General features: G+C 44.4%; 1 protein-coding gene across 2 annotated transcripts in view; it reads right to left on the reverse strand.

Annotated features, from left to right (window-relative positions):
* LOC142741223 (E3 ubiquitin-protein ligase makorin-1-like) overlaps positions 1-21,772 on the reverse strand; it is a 51,396-nt gene that overhangs the window by 17,190 nt on the left and 12,434 nt on the right. Inside the window, exons 3-7 of one of the 2 annotated variants that reach the window (XM_075850623.1) lie at positions 16,017-16,231; positions 13,711-13,820; positions 13,447-13,634; positions 11,952-12,062; positions 11,718-11,794 (exon numbers count right to left, since the gene is read on the reverse strand). In XM_075850623.1, coding sequence (XP_075706738.1) covers positions 11,731-11,794; positions 11,952-12,062; positions 13,447-13,634; positions 13,711-13,820; positions 16,017-16,231 — 688 coding nt within the window. In that variant the 3' untranslated portion in view covers positions 11,718-11,730. Of the gene's footprint in view, positions 1-11,717; positions 11,795-11,951; positions 12,063-13,446; positions 13,635-13,710; positions 13,821-16,016; positions 16,232-21,772 lie in introns of those variants that run through there. The other variant, XM_075850624.1, reaches the window with a different exon arrangement.

Genomic DNA, 21,772 nt, shown 5'->3' on the forward strand with positions numbered 1-21,772 from the left:
TACACACACACACACTCCCGCGTGTGTCCGTCCGTACACACACACACACACACACGTGTGTGTCCGTCCGTCCGTACACACACACCCGCGTGTGTCCATGTATATATACACACACACACACACACACACACACACACACACACACACACACACACACGTGCATCCGTCCGCACACACTCAAAATATATATATATATATATATACACACATACACACACACATATATACATAGGTGATATTAACTTCCTGTTTGTGGCACAATAGTATATGGGAGGGGGGAAACTTTTCAAGCTGGGTGTTGACCATGGCGGCCATTTTGAAGTCAGCCATTTTGTATCCAACTTTAGTTTTTTCAATGGGAAGAGGGTCATGTGACACATCAAACTTATCGAGAATTTCACAAGAAAAACAATGGTGTGCTTGGTTTTAACGTTACTTTATTCTTTCATGAGTTATTTACAAGCTTCTCTGTTTACAGCCATTGACATGTCGCAGAGGTTAACACGTGAGGCGCGGATAGAAATTGTGTTGATGTCTGGTGAACGCAGTACCCGGGTCATTGCAGCAGATTTCAATGCAAGCCACCCTACGAGACCACCCATCTCCCATGCTACAGTTTGCAAACTGCTTGCCAAGTTTCGTGATACTGGTTCAGTGTTGGATTTGCCCAAATGTGGACGCATGAAAACTGTCACTAATGAAGAAACATCAGTGGCTGTCCTAGCTTCATTCAGCAAGAGCCCACAGCGTAGCCCTCGCCGCATGTCACTGAACAGTGGCATCAGTCGAACATCCCTTCAGCGGATATTAGCTACTCACAAATGGCACCCTTACAAACTCCAGCTGCTGCAGCATCTCAACGAGGATGACCCAGATCGGCGCACTGAATTTGCAGAATGGGCAAAACAAAAATTGGAACAGGACCCTCAGTTTACACAGAACATTTTGTTCAGTGATGAGGAAAACTTTTATGTGAATGGTGAAGTTAACAAACAAAACCACCGCTATTGGTCTGACACTAACCCACATTGGATAGATCCCTCCAAGACTGTTGGAACACAAAAATTGATGGTATGGTGTGGTATATGGGGTACAAAGATAGTGGGGCCATTCTTCATCAATGGAAACCTCAAGGTCACGGGATATCTGAAATTGCTACATGATGATGTGTTTCCCTCTTTATGCACTGAAGCTGGCACGTTCCCTGAGTTTTTCCAGCAAGATGGTGCACCACCACATTATGGGAGTCAGGTCCGAGCATTCCTAGATCAACAGTTTCCTGGAAAGTGGATTGGTCGTCGTGGGCCAGTTGTATGGCCCCCTAGGTCTCCCGATCTGACCCCCTTAGACTTTTATCTTTGGGGTCATCTGAAGGCAATTGTATATGCTGTGAAGATACGAGATGTGCAGCAACTGAAACTACGGATACTGGAAGCCTGTGCTAGCATTTCTTCTGTGGTGTTGCTATCAGTGTGTGAAGAGTGGGAGAAGAGGGTTGCATTGACAATCCAACACAATGGGCAGCACTTTGAACACATTTTATAAGTGGTCAGAAACTTGTAAATAACTCATGAAAGAATAAAGTAACATGAAAACCAAGCACACCATTGTTTTTCTTGTGAAATTCTCGATAAGTTTGATGTGTCACATGACCCTCTTCCCATTCAATAAACTAAAGTTGGATAAAAAATGGCTGACTTCAAAATGGCCGCCATGGTCAACACCCAGCTTGAAAAGTTTCTCCCCTCCCATATACTAATGTGCCACAAACAGGAAGTTAATATCACCAACCATTCCCATTTTATTTAGGTGTATCCATATGAATGGCCCACCCTATATCTATACACACAATATATATCTATCTACACACTAATATATATATATATATATACACATACACACACACACTACCATTCAAAAGTTTGGGGTCACCCAGACAATTTTGTGTTTTCCATGAAAACTCACACTTATATTTATCAAATGAGTTGCAAAATGACTGGAAAATATAGTCAAGACATTGACCAGGTTAGAAATAATGATTTTTATTTGAAATAATAATTTTCTCCTTCAAGCTTTGCTTTCGTCAAAGAATGCTCCATTTGCAGCAATTACAGCATTGCAGACCTTTGGCATTCTAGCTGTTAATTTGCTGAGGTAATCGGGAGAAATTTCACCCCATGCTTCCAGAAGGCCCTCCCACAAGTTGGATTGGCTTGATGGGCACTTCTTGCGTACCATACGGTCAAGCTGCTCCCACAACAGCTCTATGGGGTTGAGATCTGGTGACTGCGCTGGCCACTCCATTACAGATAGAATACCAGCTGCCTGCTTCTTCCCTAAATAGTTCTTGCATAATTTGGAGGTGTGCTTTGGGTCATTGTCCTGTAGGATGAAATTGGCTCCAATCAAGCGCTGTCCACAGGGTATGGCATTGCAAAATGGAGCGATAGCCTTCCTTATTCAAAATCCCTTTTACCTTGTACAAATCTCCCACTTTTCCAGCACCAAAGCAACCGCAGACCATGAGATTACCTCCACCATGCTTGACCGATGGCATCAGGCACTCTTCCAGCATCTTTTCATTTGTTCTGCGTCTCACAAATGTTCTTCTGTGTGATCCAAACACCTCAAACTTCGATTCGTCTGTCCATAACACTTTTTCCAATCTTCCTCTGTCCAATGTCTGTGTGCTTTTGCCCATATTAATCTTTTCCTTTTATTAGCCAGTCTCAGATATGGCTTTTTCTTTGCCACTCTGCCCTGAAGGCCAGCATCCCGGAGTCGCCTCTTCACTGTAGACGTTGACACTGGCGTTTTGCGGGTACTATTTAATGAAGCTGCCAGTTGAGGAACTGTGAGGCGTCTATTTCTCAAACTAGAGACTCTAATGTACTTGTCTTGTTGCTCAGTTGTGCAGCGGGGCCTCCCACTTCTCTTTCTACTCTGGTTAGAGCCTGTTTGTGCTGTCCTCTGAAGGGAGTTTTACACACAGTTGTAGGAAATCTTCAGTTTCATGGCAATTTCTCGCATGGAATAGCCTTCATTTCTAAGAACAAGAATAGACTGTCGAGTTTCACATGAAAGCTCACTTTTTCTAGCCATTTTGAGAGTTTAATCGAACCCACAAATGCAATGCTCCAGATTCTCAACTAGCTCAAAGGAAGGTCAGTTTTATAGCTCCTCTAAACAGCAAAACTGTTTACAGCAGTGCTAACATAATTGCACAAGGGTTTTCAAGTGTTTTCTAATCATCCATTAACCTTCTAACACAGTTAGCAAACACAATGTACCATTAGAACACTGGAGTGATGGTTGCTTGACATGGGCCTCTATACACCTATGTAGATATTGCATTAAAAACCAGACGTTTGCAGCTAGAATAGTCATTTAGCACATTAACAATGTATAGAGTGTATTTCTGATTAATTTAATGTTCTCTTCATTGAAAAAAAAACTGCTTTTCTTTCAAAAATAAGGAAATTTCTCTTAACTCCCTTCAGAGGACAGCACACACAGGCTCTAACCAGAGTAGAAAGCTAAGTGGGAGGCCCCGCTGCACAACTGAGCAACAAGACATTAGAGTCTCTAGTTTTTTTTTTTTTTTTTAATTCTTTATTTTGATGACCGAAAAGGTCCATTTTACAACATACGGGGTACAAGTGACAAAATACAGAAATCAATATAGAAAGTACAGTAAGCCTTCACATACATATTAGCTGAAATAATAAAAGCTATCATTCCCATATAGGGAAGTATACTGAATAAGAACAATCCTCCGACATGGAGGTCCGGATCATGAAGTCCACACCGAAGGACCACGGGGGGGGGGGGGGGAGGACCCTCCACTACATCCCATTGGAAAAGTGCGCTAGTCAGGTTGCCTAGGGGTATGCTGATCTCGTATAATGTCTTTATAGGAGTCGGAGTCCTGAAAAACAATCCATGGAGCCCATGTCTGACAGAACTTGGTGATTGCATAATGTTGTTAACCTGTGAAACCCAGAGGGACAATGTAGGAGGAGAAGGGTCTTTCCATCGCAATGGGATACAATGACGGGCTGCCATCACTAAAAAGTGAAGCAGGGAGCGCTTATATATATTCACGGGAACGTCACAGTGATGAAGAAGGAAGAGGGCCGCGTCCAAGGTTATATCCATGCCTGTGACCTCAGTTATCACTCGTTTTATGCCTTCCCAAAACGGGGAAAGAAGGGTTCATGACCAGAAGGTGTGGAGAAGGGTACCATTGTCCTGCCCACATCTCCAGCACAAAGGGGATGCTGTAGGAAAGATGTGGTGCAATCGAGCTGGGGTCCTGTACCAACGAGACAGCAGTTTAAAGCCCGCTTCTTGATATCGTTAACTAATCGAGGTCTTATGGGCCATAGTCAGTATACACTGGCTTTGTGTGGGGGAGAAGGAGATACCCAGATCAGTTTCCCATTTAGAAAGATAGACCGGAAGGGGGAGATACGGGGGGGGGGGGGTCTATGAGAAGCTTGTATATTGTGGACAGTGTGTGTCTAGCCAATTCAGAGCCAGTACAAAGGACCTCTAGGGGAGTTCTATCCCTTTGGTAGGAAGTAGGGGGTGAAATAGAAGAGCAAAAATGACGTAGTTGGAGGGAACGCCAATGCCCTAGCGGCGGGAGGTCAGGGACCTGGGCCATGTCTGCCATGGATAGCCAATCATTGCCGTTCAGAAATTGGGCTGCTCTAAACCATCCCGAGGTCTGCCATGAGCGGAAGACTGAGTCCGTCATACCGGTGGTAAAAGAGGGGTTGCCCAGCATGGGATACATTGAGGAGTGAACCGGGAGGAGGGATGTCCGAACTGAGGGAAGGGAGCAGCACAATAGTGTTGGGCCTATAGTGGGGTGATGACGGAGGTGTTTGAGTTGGTTACGGTGTAGCCAAGGGATAGCCTGTAGGGGTATAGATGAGAAACTCTGTTCCAGGCCCACCCATGGTTTAAAACCTTCGTGTTTACACCAATCCACCACTCGAGCAAGATGGGATGCAGTATAATAAGAGCGGTTGTCAGGGAGTGCTAGCCGTCCTGATTCCCTAGATCGACATAGGAGCGTGCGTGAAAGTCGAGGGGTTTTACCGTTCCAAATAAAAGAAAATCTGGAGAGAGTTGACCGCTTTAAAAATTTCTATAGGTATAGCAATGGGAAGGGTCTGAAAGAGATAGGAGGAGTCTTGGAAGTGCATTCATTTTGAAGATGGTGCACCGGCCCATCCATGTAAAAGTGCCTTTAGACCACCGGGCGCAATCCGCCTTAAGATCAGCAAGAAGTGGAGGAAAGTTCAAATGGAAAAGATCCTTCAAATCTGAGGGAACATGGACACCCAAGTATTTCAAGGCTACCGGAGCCCACTTAAAACTGAAAGATTGTTTCAGGGACAAGAAGAGGTGGGGAGGGAGAGAAATATTCAGTGCTTCGGATTTGGAAAAATTAATCTTGAAGTTGGATAAGCGCTGAAATTCCCGCATGAGATTTGGAAGGGAGACGGTTGGGTTAGTCAAGAAGAAAAGTAGGTCATCAGCATAGGCAGCTACCTTGCTGACTGAGTTATGCGTCTCCAAGCCCTTCACATCTGGATTAGCTCGAACATAGCATAGGAAAAGCTCCAATGTCAGTATAAAGAGGGGGACAAGGGGCAGCCCTGCCTGGTACCATTGTAAATGGAGAACCCTTCCGAAAGGATGCAATTCACGCGAACTCTAGCAGATGGGCACGAGTACAGGGACATTATCCATCCCAGCATATGAGATCTAAGGCCAAGATGTAAGAGGGTTTCCTCCATAAAAGTCCAGTTGACCCTGTCGAACGCCTTTTCAGCGTCCGTGGACAAGAGCATGAGAGGCGTATTAGATATCTTGGCTTTGTGAATAAGGTTGATGGCTTTAGTCGTGTTATCTCGTGCTTCTCTGCCTACCATAAAACCCGCCTGATCTGTAAGTCGGTGTTAAGGAGGGAAATTGGCCTGTGACTAGCACATTGTAATGGGTCTTTACCGGGCTTGGGAATCACCGCAATATGTGCTCTAAGAGCGTCGGGAGACGAGGTGGAGAAGGAAAGGAGGTTAAAAAAATGTGGTCCCAGTGCTGACAGAAATTTTTTATAATATGGGAGCGTAAATCCATCAGGGCCAGGGGCTTTGCCCCACCGGGAATGTTTTAGAACGTAGGAAAGTTCTTGCAGGGTGATCGGCTCTTCCAGGTCAGAGAGATTATCATCTGATGGTGAGGGGAGGCCAGACTCTGCGATATAAGCCGAAATATTTGACCTGAAGTCTCTGGCTGACGTGGAAGGGTTAGTTGAATCCGTATTATACAGGGAGGCGTAGAATTCCCGAAATGTGGAAGCTATATCCATAGGTAATCGGGCACGTGTTTGGGAAGAGGACATAATCTAGGGTATGTAGTTCTGGGCTTGTCGAATGCGTAATGCTCTGGCAAGCGATTTACTGCTTTTGTTGCCGTATTCATAATAGTGGCGTTTACATTTGGAAAGCGTGGCTTTGGCCCTGGACAATAGGAGAGTTCGAAGTTCCTCTTTTATGAAGGAGGGTAACCCGGATCACGGGAGTGTTTATGATTGATCTCCAGGATTTCAAATCTCCGATAGCAGACGGACCGTAGCTGCAGCACGTTCCCTCTTTAACCGGGCACCGCGTTTGATAAACGTACCCCTAATCACACATTTGTGTGCCTCCCAGACAATACGAGGATTAGTGGCCTCTGTGGCATTATTCGCGAAATAGACATCTATGGAGCGTTGAATATCTGCGTTAACTACCGAATCCGATAGAAGAGACGGATTCAATTTCCATTGTGATTGGCGGAGGAGGGGGGAGTGTAGAGAGAGGGTCAGGGTGACGAGGGCATGGTCCGCAAAGGAGATCGTATCAATGTCCGCAGAACGGATGGAGTGGAGAGAATGCTGTTTGGTAAAAAAAGAGGTTAATTCTGGAGTATGTGTCATGCACTGCGGAATAGGAGAAGTCCTTGTCAGCTGGGTGAAGGAGTCGCCAGGTGTCTACCAATTGGTGCTCGTGAAAGGACCTCAGAATACGGCAGAGTTGGGACATCGAAAAGGATGACAACCCACTTGACGTATCTATTGTGGGATCCAATGCTACATTAAAGTCCCCGCCCAGAACTATGGTACCCTCACCAAATTCCTCCAGAGCATTCAAAAAAACAATAAGGGCTGTGCCCTGACCAGAGTTGGGCAGGTAAAAAGAGGCAAAAGGTGTATACTTGAGTCAATAGTTCCCTTAAGTAAAAGCATCCTTCCCATATAATCACTGCGAGATCCCAGGAGTTCCCAGGGGAGGGATCTGGAGATCAAAATACTTGTCCCCCTTGATTTCGTATCAGGAGAGAAACTATGGTATGCATTGGGAAACCAAGTATTAGACAACTTAAAGGGCTTCTGTTGACACAGATGAGTTTCCTGAAGGAACACAACCTGTAGGTGTTTGCTTCTCAGCATATTGTAGAGTATGGTTCGCTTTCCAGGGCTATGTAAGCCCTTGACATTTAGTGATCCTATTTTCAGGTCCACTTGTATATGTTGCGCCATTTTCGCCATGGGGTGCAATGGAGGGAGGGAAAGGGGGGGGGGGAGAAGAAAGACGGGGGTAGAGTAAGTGGGAAAGAGAGATAAAGAGAAGATCGAGACTACACAAAAGAGGCCCAAGGGCCGGCTCCTCGTAGGTGCGAAACCTGTGGAGAAAGGGTGTTACATTTGTGGGGACCTGGAAAACCACAGGGGGGAGGGGGGGGGGGGGAGCCCCGCATAGCTAGCACAACCATCAAACAGTAAACCATTTCCTCCATCACTCGCCATAGGGAGAGCGACGGAGGCACATACATTTATAGAACCGAAATCAGCGACTCAGTCCCTATCGGACTATGGTGGTGTGCAGTCCAACAATCTGTTCCGAATATCAGTAAAGTAGTACCCAACCGAACACTAAAAAGAGGCTGTCATGACCGTATGTCGAACGCAAATCGGTACACATACTTGTCGTGGGAGCCTGCAGCATAACAAGCAATATACCTGGCAATATCAACAACATAAGCCTGTGAATGTGAGCTATATTAATAATGACTCCCCCAGTTTCTTAGGGATGATGTGAGTTGCGGGGGGTACTGTTATAAGTGGCATATAATGAGTAACAGGTACTATCAAACCCCAAAATCACCCACGGATGTCAATCATACATGTGCTGTTCTACTCGATGTAAGGAGACTAATACGTTGCAGCCGTTAGTCGGTCTGAAGTGAGTGGTTAAATAGCTAGAGCGGCCATAGTTCCTTAATAGGAATCATGGGCACTGATGGGTTTTACTGAGAGGAACATTAGCTGTAAGGAATCAAATAAGAGAACCAGAGAAATGCATAAACAGGACATAATATATTAAGTCCTTGGGAAGCCATAATTGCAGGCAACATCATACAAATTAAAGGATATCAGCGCGTGCGGTCACTCTTAGGCCTCAGGTGGTATCCTGTGGGATAGATCCACTAGCGGTAGATGTGGCGCCCCAGGGATAGATCTGTTGAGGGGAGGTTGGCTGGTTCTTCTGAGACGGCGTCTTTGAGGTTGGTCGACTCTCTCCAATGCTAACCAGTCGGGAACCGGAAAGGGGTCGATTTGAAGAAATCGAAAGAGGCCATCAAGATCCGAGAGGTGACGTAAAAGATAGAAGCCAGAGTTATTCTTGACAACATGGAACGGGTGGCCCCATCGGTATGTAGCGCCTGCCGCCTTGATTTTTTCCAGTAAGGGATGAAGAAGTCGTCTCATATAGAGAGTGTTCGTGGCGAGACATCAGGGTATATAGTGATCGTACTACCCTCCATGGCCATAGGACCATGTGACCATGCGCCCCAGATAATTGCATCTTTGTCAGTGTAGTAGTGTAGACGGCATAAAACGTCCCGTGGTGTGGACGGATCGAGCGGGCCTGGCCGAGAGACTCTGTGAATGTGGTCTATGAGGAAAGTCGCGTCTGGCGGCCTGTTGGTGAGCTTATTGAAAAGAATAGGGACCCTTATTGATAGCTCATCTCGTGGGCCCAGATCCGGGAGGCCTTTCAGGCGGACGTTGTTCCTGATCATCTAACTGAAGAGCCAGGGACTGTGTGTTCTAGTGTCAATGGCAGTCCGTTCCAGGGAGGCCACTCTGGAATCAATAGTAGATACAGTTTGCTCAGTAGAAAGAGCCCTAGAATCAATTCTGTCTACTTCCAGGCGTAGCTCTGCTATGTCTTGCTGGTGTGTTTGCTCAATCCTGGTAACCAGGGAATCAAGGTCCGGTCTAGTGGGGAGGGCCTGGATCATTTCCCTCAGCAGGTGTAAATCAGCGTGTAAGCCCAAGGGCCCATTTTGTAACTCAGAACCACGTGGAAGCGTTAGAATGGCAGGCGATTCCCTCATGGGAAGTGTGGAGAGTGGGGATGCAGGGCTTACCGCATTCTGTGCACTGCAGGAGAGAGGATCAGCGTCTGGGCTCATGTCTGCTGGTGCAGGCCGCGACCGAGGAGGAAGAAGGAGGGGAGCCGACATCTCAGTGGCCGGAAGCAGTAGCAGTGCGTCCGCCATTGCTGCTGGAGAGGCAGTGGCTGTTTGTGAGGAGGAGAGGAAGCGTTCCATGCTCTTGCAGCGGCCGGAGAAACGGGGTAAGGAACGAGAGGCTCCAGGGCAAGTTCCCCTTCGTTTACCTGGCATCGCCTGCCGGGTTTACACGGTGTTAATTGCTGTACTGTGCCTGCTTATCCGGAGCTCCCCAAGACGCGTGCTCACAGCTCCATAGCTAAGCCACGCCCCTCAGAGTCTCTAGTTTTAGGCCTCATTCACACGGCAGGGTTTCCCGGCCGGCACCCGGCTGCATTAGGAATAATAGACCCCTAATGGGGCTATTCACACGACCGATTTTTTGACGGCCGGGAAAACCGGCCGTCAAAAAATAGGACATGCTCTATCTTCGCCCGGGTACCCGGCCGCCCGGCTCCCATAGAAGTCTATGGGGCCGGGTATTACACGGCCATCACCGGAATGTGTTCCGAGTGATGGCCGGGTTTTCCGGCGCTTGCGCTCTATCTCCTCCTCACAGCGCAGAGTGCATGTGAGGAGGAGGAGTTGATGCCATTCTAACGAATGGCATCGCTGTACACTGTGTGGCAGGGCCGGGGTGTACAGCAGGTGGAAGGGAGCGCTGCGCTGGCTCTCTTCCCGCTTGAAAAGCACTCTGGCCCGGCGACACCTTCGATGGCGCCGCTAGCAGCTGCTGCTACTACTACTACTACTACTACTACTACTACTACTGTAGCGACGCCAATATAGCAGAGCGGGGAGGTATCTCCCCGCTCTGCTATGTGTTAGCCGCACTTTAGCTCCTGTGTTCGGGGATTCCGCTCCTGGACAGAGAGCTTGATGTCTCTGTCCATATCTGGGCAGTGACATCAGGAGAAACTCCTGAAGCGGAATCCCCGAACACATGGGGATTCCCCTTCAGGAGTTGCCGCTGATGTCACTGTCCGGATCTGCCCGGCCCGGCACGGATGGAAAACTTAATACAAACCGGCCGGGCAAAATGGCCGATTTTACCGGCCGACACTCGGGCTCGGGAACGACCCGGTCGTGTGAATCCCGCCTTAGAAACAGAGGCCTCACAGGTCCTCAACTGGCAGCTTCATTAAATAGTACCCGCAAACTGCCAGTGTCAATGTCTACAGTGACGAGGCGACTCCGGGATGCTGGCCTTCAGGGCAGAGTGGCAAAGAAAAAGCCATATCTGAGACTGGCTAATAAAAAGGAAAAGATTAATATGGGCAAAAGCACACAGACATTGGACAGAGGAAGATTGGAAAAAAGTGTTATGGACAGACGAATCGAAGTTTGAGGTGTTTGGATCACACAGAAGAACATTTGTGAGACGCAGAACTGAAAAGATGCTGGAAGAGTGCCTGACGCCATCTGTCAAGCATGGTGGAGGTAATGTGATGGTCTGGGGTTGCTTTGGTGCTGGTAAAGTGGGAGATTTGTACAAGGTAAAAGGGATTTTGAATAAGGAAGGCTATCACTCCATTTTGCAACGCCATGCCATACCCTGTGGTCAGCGCTTGATTGGAGCCAATGTCATCCTACAACAGGACAACGACCCAAAGCACACCTCCAAATTATGCAAGAACTATTTAGGGAAGAAGCAGGCAGCTGGTATTCTATCTGTAATGGAGTGGCCAGCGCAGTCACCAGATCTCAACCCCATAGAGCTGTTGTGGGAGCAGCTTGACCGTATGGTACGCAAGAAGTGCCCATCAAGCCAATCCAACTTGTGGGACGGCCTTACCTCAGCAAATTAACAGCTAGAATGCCAAAGGTCTGCAGTACTGTAATTGCTGCAAATGGAGTATTCTTTGACGAAAGCAAAGTTTGAAGGAGAAAATTATTATTTCAAATAAAAATCATTATTTCTAACCTGGTCAATGTCTTGACTATATTTTCTAGTCATTTTGCAACTCATTTGATAAATATAAGTGTGAGTTTTCATGGAAAACACAAAATTGTCTGGGTGACCCCAAACTTTTGAGCGGTAGTATACACACACACACACACACACGCACGCACACGCACGCACACGCACGCACGTTAAATCAGGACAGATACAAAATAGCTTTATTTTCAATTCTATATAGGTACATTTACCTTCTAAACAGCATATAAATCGGAACTATAGAGAAGGCTCTGTTCACATCTTGTTTTTTTTTTAATCCTGTTGGAAGTTACTCAAGATAATAAAATTGGTAATATTTTTACACAGGATGCATAAATATGGTGCGAACAGAGAATAGGATTGCTCAAACCCCAACACCAATTCATACATTCCTTTTACCATACAAAGGATTGCAGAAAAACTAAACTAAACTTACCCAGTCTTTGCTTTGAAATCCTCAATCAACTGTAGTTTCTCATCAGTTTCTTCAATCCAGTACTTATGTGGGATAAAGTAACTTGACTTTACACAGCACTGAGGACAACTCCTTAAATTAGAGTAGAGCATTTGTATGTAAATATATATTTATATTAAAAAAAAAAAAAACCCCTTACAAAAATAAGACTGTAGACACCATATAAACTAATTTATTGGGACACCTAAACATTGTAAATTCATAGGCATTAATATGGAGTTGGTCACTCCTTTGCAGCTAGAAACAACACACACTCTTCAGTCATGCTGAAACCCAAAAGGACCTTCTTTAAAATGCTCCCTCTAAGTTGGATGCATACTGTTGTCCAAAATGTCCTAGGATGTTGTAGTATGAGGGTATGTTCACACTCAGTTTTTTCAGGCGTATTTCGGGGCATTTACGCCTCGAAAAACGCCTGAAAAAAACCAGAAGCTGAACGGCTACAAACATCGGCCCAATGGGAAAAAAAACTGCATTTAGTTCATACGCCGCGGTTTTAAAAAACGGAACGTGAAAAGAAGTGCATGTCACTTCTTCAGGCATTTTTTGGAGCGGCTTTTCCATTGAACACTATGAAAACGCATCAAAAAAACACCTCAAAAGAAGCTCCAAATTAAAAGAAATTTCATTTTCTGCTTCAAAAACACCTGAAAATCAAAGGCTGTTTTCTCTGAAAACAGATCCGTATTTTCAGACATTTTTGGTTAAGCGTGTGAACAGACCCTTAAGATTTCCCTTCACTGGAACTAAGGGACCTAGGCCAAACCCTGAAAACAACCCCATAGAATTTTTCCTCCAAACTTCACAGTAGCCACCATGCAGTCTTGCAATGTTCTCATGGCATTTGCCAAACCCAGACACATCCATCAGACTGCCAGATAGAGAAGCAGGATTAGTCACTCCACAGAACATGTTTCCAATCCTCCAGTGGCAGCATGCTTTACACCATTCCATCCAACTCTTGGCATTTGGTAATATAAGGATTGCGTGCAGCTGCTCAGCCACGGAAGCCCATGCCATGAAGCTCCAGGCGCACAAGTTTTGTTCTGTTAATGTCAAAGGAGGTTTGGAATTCTGTAGTTATTGAGTAAGCAGGGCGTTGGCAACTTATGCACCTCAGAAGGCGTCAACCCTGGTCTGTAACTTTACGTGGTCTGCCACTTCATGGCCGAGAGGATGTGGCTCCTAAATGCTTCCACTTCACAATAATACCACTCACAGTTGATCGTGGAATATCTCAGGAGGGAAGACATTTCACAGACTGGATCGTTGCAATGGTGGCAGTCTATTACAGTAACACGCTGGAATTCAGTGAGCTCTTTAGAATGATCCATTCTTTTACAAATGTTTGTAAAGGCAGACTGTATGGCTAGGTGGGTTCTATTATACACCTGTGGCAATGGGACTGAATGACACACCTAAATTCAATGGTTAAGCGGTGAGTCCCAATACTTACTTTACAACCTCATTCTGGAAGTCCCGAGCCTGTCTCCAGCGTTTAATACAGCCAACACAATATGCATGACTGCAGTTTGGCAAAATTCCAAACACTCGGTCTTCTGCTGTTTGTTTATCGTATACTTTATTCATGCAGATCCCACAAACTACATCCTTGCTGCGTTCATACTGGAAGCTTAAATCCTCCTACAATGTAGAATTTAGTGAATAGTTATATATCCATAGATTACAATTGTGCAAGATAATAACTAACTATACTAACCTTTTTAGACGGGGGTATTTTTAAAGAGGTTTGATGATTAGTTTCATCCTGGCATTCGGTTTCCTTAGATTTATCCATTAGGATTGGGCTAGACGCAGATTTCACAAGACCTAAGAAGAAACATTTAAGTTAACAATACGACCAGCAATAAAACAGTTAGATTCATAAGATAGAAAATTGGAGATACATAAAAAAAGCCATTGAACTCATCTTTAACCCGTTAGTGACCTCCAAAACACGCCACTAACTGGCTTTATTCTGAAACTTACACCTTTTCACGGTGCTGCATCAGAATAAAGCAGCGCCGCCGGGAGCAGTAAAAGCACCCTGCTCTCAACTACCTCTCTCTGGTAGCTGAGGATTTGGAGCTATACTGCTCGAGCGAATGGATCAAAATCCGCCCGTTTAATCACTTAGGTGCAGCACTAAACAGCGATAAGCGATTTTGGACGGCTTCCTCTCTCACCCTACCAGCACCCTGCAATGCGACCGAAGGGTGCCGATGGCTTCTATGACAGCCTGGGGCCTAACAAAGGACCCCTGGTCTGCCTCTAGTTAATGCCAGAGCCATGACCTAACAGACGCCTGTTAGTTTTACACTGACAGACAATAATACACTGCAATACAGAAGTATTGCAGTGTATTATAAAACAAAATAAAAAAAAAAAGTTGTAAAAAGGAAGACTATATAAATTTGGCAGTCGCAATCGTAATGACCCGCAGAGTAGAGTTGTTATTATGTTATTTATATCACACGGTAAGCGGTGTGAATTAAAGGATGCAAAAACAGTGGCGAAAATGAATTTTTTTTCTATTCCCCCCCCCAAAAAATAAGTTAATCAATAAATCATATGTACCCCAAAATGGTGCTATTAAAAATACAACTTGTCCCGCAAAAAACAAGTCCGTATACAGCTATGTCGACGCAAAAATAAAAAAAAGTTATAGCTCTTTGAATGAGACTATGGAAATACGAAAAAAAAAAAAAAAAAAGCTTGGTCATTAAGGCCTAAAATAGGCTGGTCACTAAGGGGTTAAAACAATTCCTCAGTTAACTGGGTTCCAATTCCTTCACATTGAAATCAATGGGAGGCAGTTTGCAAGTAGATGAAAAATATTGTGAAAAAACTTTGGGAAAATACACAATAAGTGCCACACATACTTGATAACACCATGTGGTCATCACCAGAAATTGTCATAGCAATTTGAAGTAAATATGAAGGGATCAATGCGCAGTCAAAACAAAAATTCAGTAGTGTTAGAGAACCTTTCACCTGCCCATACACGTGCAGCATATAATCGGCAGGGCTGTACAAACCCTGTCTCACTATAAACATTTTTCCTTTAATCCTCCATTATTTAGATATTGGTGCCGTTATTTGGCGTCCGATATTTAAATAACCCCCCTGAACTGTCAATGGGCGTGTAACATCGCTGGGATACTGTCCAATCAGCTATGGACAGTATCACAGCAAGAGCTGGAGAGAGGAGAGCGCGTACACGTGCAGCTCAGAGTTGTGCGAGCATGCGCGGGAACACTCACCAGTTCTCGGCTTACAAGGACGACAAGACTGATCTCTCGCGAGAGGTCACAGTCTTATCGTCCTTGTCTGCTGAAAGCTGAAGAGTGACTCCGATGCCGAAAATACTCCCGCCACCATGGAACAGAAGAGGAATTCACATTCTTTTTGTCCTCTTACACGCCCAATTGACAGTTCAGGGGTTGTTCAAGTATCGGGCACCAAATACAACGGTACCGATATCTAAATAACCGAGAAAACTAGGAAAAATGTATTTATAGTGAGACAGGGTTTGTACAGCCCTGCCTATTACATGCTGCACATGTATGGGCAGGTGAAAGGTTCTCTTTAAACCTGAATATTTCATGGGAGCAGAACCAGTCAGTGACCAATAGGAAAGCTTTTCTTTTTTAGATGGGCCTGCTCCCGATTTTTTGCCAACAAGGGCTAAAAGTAAGGCCTTGTTCACATTGCGCTCAAGACACAACCGACATGTAACGTGTTTTTGTAAAGCACTTTAGGATATGGGCGTTTTTTGGCGTGTAATTAGGACTCCCATTGACTTTAGGAATTAGGCACATTTTTGCCAAATCTACATGCCCAGAACCGACCTGAAGTTTCCTTTTTTACACGACACGTTTTTTTAAACGCACGCGTAACAAAAACGTGTCGCATGCACTACATTGCTTTGTTAAAGCAGGCGTTCATGCATTTTTGGGCGCATAAAGTGCGTCAAATACATGCCGTGTGAACAAGGCCAAATAGTATAAAGGAAAGTTTGATTACCTGCATTCCGTGGCACAAATTCTGCTGCAAGCGCCCAGTTTTCTCTGGGAAATTTAACAGGCGCTCTCCAGTTTGCAGCTGACTGTAAGGGAGTAACAGATGGCTCAGAGACTCTACGACCAACTTGAGGAACAATGCCATGCTCGGAAACTCTACTGTTTGCAAGGTAGCGTGAAGGAGAATCTGAACACTGACGTGGTGGAAGGTGTAGGAAACTGGAGAGTAAAGAAAACGTTTAAGCATACTAACCTTTTAGGGTACGTTTACACTTGGCGGAATAGCTGCGGATTTTAGTGCAGAAAATCCACAGCGTATTACAGTAGCAGCCAAGTGGATGAGATATGAACAAATCGCATCCACACGTCTCAAAGAAAAAAACAAAAAAACAAAAAGGAGCTTTTAGAAAATTGACATGCAATGGGTTTTTTTTTTAATCCAAACCTTTTTTTTGGCGATTTTTCACCAAATGTATTCACTTAAACAAAACAGCAAATCTTGCAAAATTTGCAGCAGAAAAGCTGCAAATCCTCAACAAAAAGGCAAATAAAACTACTTACCCACCCCCTGACGTTATCGTAGTGTCATGTCCCTCTGTTCTTCACGCAGCTCTGCCAGCCCACATGACTGCTGCAGAAAAATCACATGAGGCGGCACTGCATGGAGAACAGAGGGACACATCGCTATGGCAACGCACACAGGGTATGTATTGGCTAATGAGTTTCAAAACACGAAAGAAAATATTGATGTCCAGTTAAAGAGGCTCTGGCACCAGATTTTGCAACCCTTATCTGCTATTGCAGCAGATCGGCGCTGCAATGTAGATAAGAGTAACGTTTTTATTTTTAAAAAACGAGCATTTTTGGCCAAGTTATGACCATTTTTGTATTTATGCAAATGAGGCTTGCTAAAGTCCAACTGGGCGTGTTTACAGTAAAAGTCCAACTGGGCGTGTATTATGTGTGTTACATCTGGGTGTGTTTACTTCTTTTACTAGCTGGGCGTTCTGACGAGAAGTATCATCCACTTCTCTTCACAACGCCCAGCTTCTGGCAGTGCAGACACAGCGTGTGCTCGAGAGATCACGCTGTGTCGTCACTCACTTCCTGCCCCAGGTCCTGCATCGTGTCGGACGAGCGAGGACACATCGGCACCAGAGGCTACAGTTGATTCTGCAGCAGCATCGGCATTTGCAGGTAAGTCGATGTAGCTACTTACCTGCAAACGCTGATGCTGCTGCAGAATCAACTGTAGCCTCTGGTGCCGATGTGGCCGACACGATGCAGGACCTGGGGCAGGAAGTGAGTGACGTCACAGCGTGATCTCTCGAGAACACGCTGTTTGTCTGCACTGCCAGAAGCTGGGTGTTAACGAACAGAAGTGGATGATGCTGATTCGTCAGCATCATACACTCCCATTCCTAACGCCCAGATTGTAAAAGAAGTAAAAACGCCCCGATGTACACACATAATACACGCCCAGTTGTACTTTTGCAAGCCTCATTTGCATAAATGCAAAAATGGTCATAACTTGGCAAAAAATGCTCGTTTTTTAAAAATAAAAACGTTACTCTTATCTACATTGCAGCGCCCATCTGCTGCAATAGCAGATAGGGGTTGCAAAATATGGTGACAGAGCCTCTTTAATGAAACATCGTAAAGATCTGGAGGAAACCAAGAGAACCATACGGTATTGTGATGTTGAGGTCTACACCAGTGGTAAGATTTATACATGGTAATCTTCACATGGGCCAGATGGAAGTGGTCGTCAACCGCAATGATGAAATAGGAAGAGGAGACAGAGACAAAAGTATGAGGGTTTACAGCAATTAATACTGAGTAGCACAGAACTGCTCTTTTTTAGAGGGGCAGTTGGACACCACACACAGAGAAGAGGTGGAAGGAAACACCGCAGAAGGTATCCGGACGCGACAATGAATTTACAACCGAACACCGAGGGGGCGGGAAACTCCCTAAAGGAGGACTTAGAGTTAGTGGTAAATATACCCACTTATATACAGTCTGATAGTGAATTAAGGATTCTGGAAAAAGGACTTTCATTCTGTCCAGCAAATAATGTGGATTGGTCTGAATTATATGTTTATCTGGAGCATTTTTTTTTTTTTTTAGAAGACTGCAGTTAAATGCATGATTCACAAACGAAGCGGTCGCCAATTCAACAAATGATGCTATAGTATCTAGTGAACTTAGCCTGAATGAGGTTGGTCTTTATAATAAAAGTTCATTTCAACCGCCTAGAAATAACCATGGGGTTGAGGCATTTGTTGACAGTGAAGAAACAAAATGGAGGAACTGATGAGTTGCTTAATGCCCAAGTGGGCGTATTTTTACTTTAGACCAAGTGGGCGTTGTACAGGGGAGTGTATGACGCTGACCAATCAGCATCATGCACTCCTCTCCATTCATTTACTCAGCGCATAGGGATCCTGCTAGATCCTTATGTGCTGTCTTATACTAACATTAACAATACTGAAGTGTTTAGACAGTGAATAGACATTCCACGGGATGTCTATTCACAATCTCTGCACTTTGTTACGGTTTCTGTGGTAGTTACAGCAGAGGAAGCGTAATCTCGTTGTAACCTGTCATTTACCGCGAGATCACGCTTCCTCTGCTGTAACTACCACAGAGAGTAACGAAGTGCAGAGATTGTGAATAGACATCCCGTGGAATGTCTAAACACTTCAGTATGGTTAGTGTGTTAGTATAAGACAGCACATAAGGATCTAGCAGGATCCCTATGCGCTGAGTAAATGAATGGAGAGGAGTGCATGACGCGGATTGGTCACTGATTGGTCAGCGCATTACACTCCCCTGTACAACGCCCACTTGGTCTAAAGTAAAAATACGCCCACTTGGGCATTAAGAAACTCATTAGCATAAATCTAAAATCGCTAATAAAGTGGTAAAAATAGATAGTTTTTTTAAATAAAAACACGGCTGTCACCTACATTATAGCGCCCATCTCCTTATGTAGGAGATAGGGCACTTACAATGTGGTGACAGAGCCTCTTTAATGCTCTACAGGGGTGAATGAAAAGATTACCATTAAGCAGGCAGACAAAGGGGGGGGGGGGGGGGGGAATGCAGTAGTTTGGATGCATACCTGAAAACAGAACTGAAATTCAGAGCCAAATTAAGGATACTGATGTGTATGAGAAAGTAAGGTTTGATCCTAAGTTTAAGAAAATTCAGAAAAATATGGTAGGAAAAGCAGTGCATGATAAGGTGATTGATATTAGTGCAGCAAAATTCTTAAAATTAATGAACACGGCAGAACTCCGATCCTGTATTGCTTACCAAAGATACATAAAAGCCTGCAGAAACCACCAGGTAGAATCATTTTCTCAGGGATGTATTCTGTGTTTTGTCCACGAGCGATTTGTGTGGATAAAATCTTGAGGGAACAGGCCACTAACTGTAGGTCTACCATCAAAGATAATTCTGAAACTAGGAGTGGGTTCTATTGAACGTCCTGAGGGTTGCTTTTTGGTTTCCTTAGATATTGTCAGTTTCTACACATCCATGGATCACAATAGGGGGCTGGAGGCTGTTGGGTCCCGCCTAAATAGAACTATCATGTCTGATGTTTTGAAGACCTTCCTCTGTGGATTATTGGAAGTCATCCTCGGTTATTTTGTGTTTGGGGGAAGAATTCTACATCCAGAGACGGGGTACAGCAATGGGGGCCAATATGGCACCTACGTACGCCAATATTTTTATGGCTGAATTGGAGTAGAAATTTGTTTATCTAAATTAATACATATTAGAAAAAGTTTAGATACATTGATGACACCTTTGTCATTTGGAGATGTGAAATTGCTGCCTTAAATCCGTTCGTCAATGAACTGAATGGGAGATATCTAGCGCTACAGTTTACCATGGTCTATTCTGACTCATCTATACAGTTCCTTGAGCTGTTTGTTCAGATTAATAGTGCTAAACTTGAGACGACATATGTAAAAAGCATGGTTCGAAATAATTTGTTGCCCTTTGATAGTCAACACCCCAGGGGTGGGCAAACTTTTTGACTCGCGGGCCACAATGGGTTCTAAAATTTGACAGAGGGGCCGGGCCAGGAGCATTTGGAGGGAGTGTTTGGGCCGGATATACTAAAGCATTAAATGTAGTGTGTGCAAACCTCATAGCACAGTAAGAACACTACAACCCAATTTATTAACTGTCTTTCAAATGTGAAAAATAGCCCTTATCAGTTAATAAATTTGTCTCAAGGAATATGCAAGATATGGCATTTACATACTATTTCGCAGATACTGGCTGATATTGTACTCTTTGAAAACCGCAACATCTTCTTGGCATATCAGACATACAGCCGTTGATCGGACTTCAGTGAAGAAGTATTTTGTTGTCCACTCCTTATTAAACACTCGGCATTCGCTGTCCACTTTCCTTCTCTTTGGTCCGCTCATTTTCACAGAAGGGCTTAATGGTGACGTGAAACGAAGTGAAAATTAAAGTGAAATAAAGAGAAATACGCGCCACATTAACAACGGTCAATGTGTTTTGAGTGCGCCATCTATTGGGAAAACGTGGGCATTGCAGGGAAAGGGGAAAAAAAAAAAAAGGAGGTTTTTACTATAATTTGGACAAGTTCGGCGGGCCGGATTAAAAAGCCTAACGGGCCGTATGTGGCCCGCGGGCTGTAGTTTGCCCATGTCTGCCCTAGACCCATGATAGAATCCTTACCCTGGAGTCAGATGCTCCGGGTTAAAAGGATAGTCTCTGATACCACTATGATTAATCTGAGAACATCTGAAATGCACAAGAAATTTAGGGATCGAGGATATCCATCTGAATTACTTGATAAACACAGAAACAAACTAACCAATATACTGTAGATAGAAACACTTAATTTTTCTCCCTAGTTGTTAGGAGTCATAAGCGCATTCCCTTTGTCTCTACCTAGACTAGGACTTAGAAAGAAGTTTTGGTAAAATCAGACATTGGTAGTACAAAAATACAGACATATTTAAACATGCCTAAAATGGGAACTTTCCTTGCCTGGAGTATAGCCACTGCAACAGTATTTTTAAAGGAAATAGCTTTATCCATCACCATACAAGAAAAAGGTACAGGATTAAGATGAGGTATACATGTAGATCCAGTTACGTTATCTATGTCATACAATGCCCCTGTGGGCTACTGTATGTAGGCGAGACAACTAACAAAAGCCGGGTTCGGTTGAGCGATCACAAATCCTCTATTAGATTAGGGAAAGCAGGATTGAAAAATCCCTAAACACTTTATTGCTTGTAAACATAACGCTAGTCAATTACATTTTAGAATGATTGATCATATACAACCCATGCGAAGGGGGGGGGGGGGTGACAAAGGTTGTTGAAACAGAGGGAACTTAAACGGATCTACGAATTATATACACATTAAGCCCTAGGGGACTCAATCTTTATTTCGGTTGTAAACCATTTAGGCCTAATTCACACGAACGTGTAATACGTCCGTTGACGGCCATTAAAACAGCTGTGTAATTCAATGTGGGCGATCACATGGCATTTTATTCAAAGGACCGAGCGAAGGGTCCGTGAGCAAATAGGACATGTCCTATTTTTTCACGCATCCCTCCATAAACTCTAGTTTTTTTAATTTTTCGCTTATATAAAACTTTTTGGCTTCTTTATAGCAACCCAACTATGTAAGCACGAACACAAAACCTACCAAAACAGCTAAAATTAATCTGAAAAATTAGATTGAATGTAGTCA

This window comes from Rhinoderma darwinii, chromosome 2 (genome assembly GCF_050947455.1).
Source record: "Rhinoderma darwinii isolate aRhiDar2 chromosome 2, aRhiDar2.hap1, whole genome shotgun sequence".
Lineage (NCBI taxonomy): Eukaryota > Metazoa > Chordata > Amphibia > Anura > Rhinodermatidae > Rhinoderma > Rhinoderma darwinii.